Source organism: Electrophorus electricus, chromosome 8, assembly GCF_013358815.1.
Source record: "Electrophorus electricus isolate fEleEle1 chromosome 8, fEleEle1.pri, whole genome shotgun sequence".
NCBI classification, from domain to species: Eukaryota; Metazoa; Chordata; class Actinopteri; order Gymnotiformes; family Gymnotidae; genus Electrophorus; species Electrophorus electricus.
In genome coordinates, this window is record NC_049542.1 from 26,514,639 (window position 1) to 26,520,063 (window position 5,425).

At 43.5% G+C, this 5,425-nt stretch overlaps 1 protein-coding gene across 1 annotated transcript in view; it reads left to right on the forward strand.

The window, feature by feature from the left end:
• The first annotated feature begins 665 nt into the window (after window positions 1–665).
• The window catches only part of rims2b (regulating synaptic membrane exocytosis 2b), a 91,446-nt gene continuing 86,686 nt past the window's right edge, over window positions 666–5,425 (forward strand). The window contains exons 1-2 of the mRNA XM_035529286.1: window positions 666–816; window positions 1,444–1,625. Coding sequence (XP_035385179.1) covers window positions 1,459–1,625 — 167 coding nt within the window. The 5' untranslated portion in view covers window positions 666–816; window positions 1,444–1,458. The remainder of the gene's footprint in view (window positions 817–1,443; window positions 1,626–5,425) is intronic.

Sequence of the window (5,425 nt, forward strand, 5' to 3'; positions counted from 1 at the left end):
TTCAGTCATAGCTTAGTGCAGATTCTTTTTCCTCTGGCATTATTTTAGTATCCCAACATTAGTGACCTCCAGAAAAGAAACACAACAGATATTTGATGTATTGATTTAGTGCATCCACGGTGACTGTGCTCCTTTATTCTTGTTTTAACCCTCTTACATCCGTTTGCTGTAGTCTAGACAATTCTAGGCAGGTGCCTCTGCCAATTTGTAAAGATATCTGGATATTTTTAAAAATTGTATTTATCTCTGTTTAAAGGAAATCCATAAGCTATTATATAAAAAAATTACCAGTGGGTTTCTGATGTGACTGATTTGAAGCAAATACATTTTCCAGTTTAAAAAAGACAGAGAATCATTTTGTGATACTAATGCATGGAAATATTTTTATTGTTTTGGGCATCTTGTAAATGTTCTGCAGATGCAGTACTGAACGCAGACCAAGTCACGGTACATCGCTTCTCGTGCACATGGCGCGGGCAGTCCGACTGCTCTGAAATGATCGTTATCGATCTTTATGTAGCAGGACAGAGGTAACTTCCGCTGTGGGCGCCACAAGCCGACCCTGCAAGGCTGGCGCGACTGATCCCCGTCCTGCGTAATAACGTCGCTCCGCCCATCCATTATTTCGGGTTTTTACGCCCCTTATTGCGTCCCATTTTCTGCATTCAAGAATTGACAGGAGAGAGAAGAATTCAGTGAGGGGGCCACTGAGGAACCCAGAGCGCGAAAAAGCACAAGACAACATTGGCGTTGCGGGGAATATTAAAGCACCAGCTATGGGTTAGACTGGGCTGAACCATGACTGCCAGCTGAAAGGCAAGAGCTTGATTTTCAGTTTTCCCTGTATGATTCGCTAATGGGTAGGATGTACTGGGTTCTGAACGCTAACAGAACCTAGAATGAATGGCCAAAGTACTCGCCAAACGAGCGAACCTTTTGAAAAGGCGCTTTGATAATCAACCTTTCCTTTTAACTGAACATTTGGTGGTGTTGGTGTTTTGTTTTTTTTTCTTTTTTTACTACACCATTTGCTTTCTCAGGCTGTCATCTGCTTCATGTATATTTATGATTAGGATGTGACTCGCCTAACTACACACACCATACATACAAATACACATTTGAAAGCAATGCAGGTAGCTAAACGTTAAGCTACGGTAATATGTCAAGACGTTATCGCGGGACAATTGTCCAAGAGGGCAGAATAGCCGATTATGATGCCGTCCATTAGGACGAGTAACCGCCGATAATGTTATGTACCACAGGTGAATGGTCGATAGCTCAGTTTCTGCCCTCACTACACTATGTAACTGAGCTACTGTACGTCCCGTAGTAGACTACGCTGACTCTCTTACAAAACGTCATGTTGTTTGTACTTTCATTTTACAAGACACCTATTTGAATGAACGTTTTTTTTTCTAAATCGTCAATCGTTCCTCTTTCTAGCACCTCCGACTAAAGATGTCAGCTCCACTCGGGCCACGGGGCAGCGCAGCCTCTCCTCCTGCGGCAGCTGAACAGGCGGTGATGCCGGACCTGAGCTACCTAACCGAGGCGGAAAAAAAGATCATCCTCTCGGTCATGGACCGACAGCGGAAAGAAGAGGAGAAAGAGCAGTCCATGCTGAAGTAAGCCGCATGATTTTCCGTATGAAGCTGTGCAGCGAGTTGAGGTTAAGTGCAGGCTTACAGCTAAGCATAGACTGCTAGTAGTGTACTACCGCAGTCGTGGAAACTGGTAAAGGTTGCATTTCAGTGTGGCTGCATCTCTTTAAACTGTGTATGTCGCAGAGCCACAACATTTTATGCATGGCTGTACCCTGAAATTCAATATGATTGCTTACGTGTGCGGTCAGTATTATTGTTGACACAAGCCTAAATAAAACACCCAGACTGAACGTTGCATAGGCGTGGGCGTTTCATCGCGGCGCCTCGCTGAGTTTGGTAGCGTTTGTTGGTGGCAGTTTTGCGGTCGTATTTTGTGCTCTAGGGGCAACTGCGCTGCTGGTTCTGTTTGTTTTTGCGCGGGCCCAGTCATCTTTGTATTCCTTTTGGGTTGGGTTTGCTCTGGGCGCCATCTTCGGCAAAAAAAAAAAAATCCCACCAACCGCTTATCGCTTTTCACATTCACGCTCTGAGTTGAATGAATCGCACGTTAAACATTAACAGGGACGCAGTGTGTTCTCGGCACAAAATCCTAATTCTCTGTTTGTTCTGGAGTATTTTCCCCTTCTCTACGCATCACCTGCCGTATTTTCAGCACCACGGCGCTATCCACGCGTTTGAGGTGTAGATGCGTTTTGCGTTTTATCTGTCAAATCATATTACCGGCTATCAGCGTCATCCGGGCATGCGGATGTGATGCGAATGCAATGCCTTTCGATTGGGAGTTAACTTGACTTCCAAGGGCACAACTCTTACACTGCAAGTGGAAACTGTCCTGTCGTTGCGTTTTTCTGTCGAGAATTATTACCGCATAAGGATTAGGTCAAATAACACGTTCTAAAACAGCATGCAGTTTGCTGGACGTCTGCAGATGTGTCTTTGCAAAATGCTGCTGTTTGGCTTCAACAGTACATCTCATTCTGCTGGCTCATTGACCTTTACCCTGTCATCCAGGCCTCCCCTATTTAGTTAAATTCTCAAGTCATAGCAGGAGGGGCAATTCCTTAGACAATGAACACCCATGCTGGAGATATGACCCTACTAAATGTGACTACCCATGCCAACTGAGGTGTGTTTGAAATGCATGCAACCTTTGGTTACCACTGAGCATCTATGGCTCCAGCCATACCCACTGACTGCTAAATTGGTGTTGGTTTTGCACAAATGGGTGACATTTTTCAGTAGACCGTGAGGCATGGCTCACCTCTCATTGTGATGCATCCAAATTATTTACTCCATCATCACGCTGAGACATTTCTCCTTCGGAAAGGAGAGTGTTTTGTCAAATGCTCCTTAATTATTATTTAGCAAACTAATTTTCTTCTAAACTGTAAAACATTATGCCACCTTATTTGCTTACTGTTAATAATGTATTCTTAATGGCTGAAATGACATGCTGTACATCTTATGGAGCCAATCACATGCATCACTGCACTCCTTTGAGAAAAAGACTATAGGTATGTTGGAAAAGCCCTCTGTATTACTGAGTTCAGGTGTTTTAACCACACCCTTTGGTCAGGTGTATAAAATCATGCACACAGCCTTGCTGTCTCCATAGACAAACATTTGTGAAAGAGCTCAGTGATGTTTAAAGCATCACTGTTACATTGCCAGAAGTGATTGATTGATTTATTTATTTATTGGCCTGCTAGATCTGCCCGGGTCAACTGTATGTGCTATTTTTGTGAAATAAAAATGTCTAGGAGTGACAACACAAAGCAGTGGACCACACAAACTCACAGGGCGGGGCTGGCAAGTATTGGAGTGCAATCCGTAAAAAAACCTCTGTTGCATGACTCACAAAAGAATTCCAAACTGCCTTTTAAAATCAATGTCAACAACAAGAACTGTGTGTCAGGACTTTTATGAAAGGGCTTTCAGTGGCCAAGCAGCTGCACACAAGCCTAAGATAACTATACACAGTGCCAGTCCTAAGATAACTATACACAATGCCAAGCACTGGATGGAGTGGTGTAAAGCATCTCACCACAGGACTCTGGAGCAATGGAAGCATGTTCCTTGGAGTGATGTATCATGCTTGGTAACCTGATAGACAAACCTGGCTTTGGTGGATGCCCTTCCCTACTAGCGAAGAGTATAGTTTGGTGGAGGAGGGATAATGTTCTGGGGCTGACTTTCAGGGTGTGTGCTGCATCCCTTAATTCCAGTAAATGCTGTTGTTATTCCTATAGCATATAAATACATTTTAGACAATTCTATACTTGCAATTTTGTAGCAAGAATTTTTGGAAGGCTCTTTGCTGTTACAGCATGACTATGCAGAAAGAGGGGTGTATAAAGACATGGCTTAAAGAGTTTGGTGTGGTGGAGCTCCAGTGCCCTGCACAGAGCCCTGACCTCAACCCCACTGAACATCTTTGAGTTTATTTGGAATGTTGAGTGAGGTCGGGTCTTCTCATCCAACATCAGTGCCAGACCTCACAAAATTTATTTTGACTGAAGTTGACACATTATATCTTAAAAAACAAAAACAACAACAACAAAAAACTTTCAGTCCATCCAGTTTGAGCACCCATACATAATACTGTTCTGAAAATAATTGAGTGTGCTCTGGTGTAGAAGCACTGTCTTGTCCCACCAAGCGTCACAGGCTCTGAGGCCTTTGTAGTAAAACCATCACACACGAGAGCATGAAGCTGCTCCCTGACCTTTGCCACAGTCCACGGTACTGATAGTGGTCACCACCTATCTAAAGACCCTCTGGAAGGAGCACTGGCAGCACTGACTGTTGTGAGCGCATTCCATGGTGAGGCATGTGTTCAGGGGCTGGATACAGGCTTACTGTCTTGTTTTTCTCAATCTCTTGAATTTTTTAGGTGATATTTTAGCAAAGTGCTGCATTTCACATCTTGACCTTGAGATTCAATTTGTGCCTTTTGTACACCAAAAGACATCAGTTTAGAAATTCAGTGACCTTTACAAATGTTTCTTTGAGATTTCTTGTACTTTTGTGTCTTTTAAAACTTCCTGACGCTATATCTTTATTGTACACAGTCATTCTAGTGCCACTGTGATTGGGTAAGATTAGTGTCAATTTTTTGTCTCCCTGGGACACTTTTACTTACTCTGACCTAAGTGGCAGGGATGTGTTCAAAGTTGGCTACATTCTTAAGACAAATGCAGGAACCCTCGCCTGAGCTTAGTGATGCTCTTAGCTGAAGTCTCTGACCTGCTTGACTGGTCCTTGTAAATCTTGCACACATTTCCCAGTTTCCCATCGGGGAAAAATTATGGACATTTATTTGGCAGTTTGTGGCTTTGTCTTAAATGGAGCTGACCTCAAACTCAACCCCAGGTGAGGGTGTGAAGTCTGTAGGACACCAGAAACAGCAGTCTTGCAGTTTGCACAAGGCTCATGTTTCTATATTACAGTATTCAAATATTTTATTACTGTATCTTTCAAAGTATGACCGTAGTACCAGCAGAAGCCCAGTTAAACTCAGTTTGTGAACATAGCATGCAGCAATGTCCAGGTATTCACCAGGTCTCTTGTTTTAACCCTTTGTAAGGCCAAATCTAGCCACAGGTCCAGAGTCTGTGCTTTGGAGCGAATTTTCCTAGGATATCCAGACCAGTACTCTCCTTACACACAGTTAGATGGCCGAACATGGAGTCAGCATTTGTTTCAGCATGGCAAAGCCTTTCCCTTAATAGGATCTGAGAGAGTAACAAGGCTCTGGGGGGGTTTCAGTCAACCTCTAATCTGCATAAACAGATCAGAAGCTGAGAGCCCAGTCTGCCTCA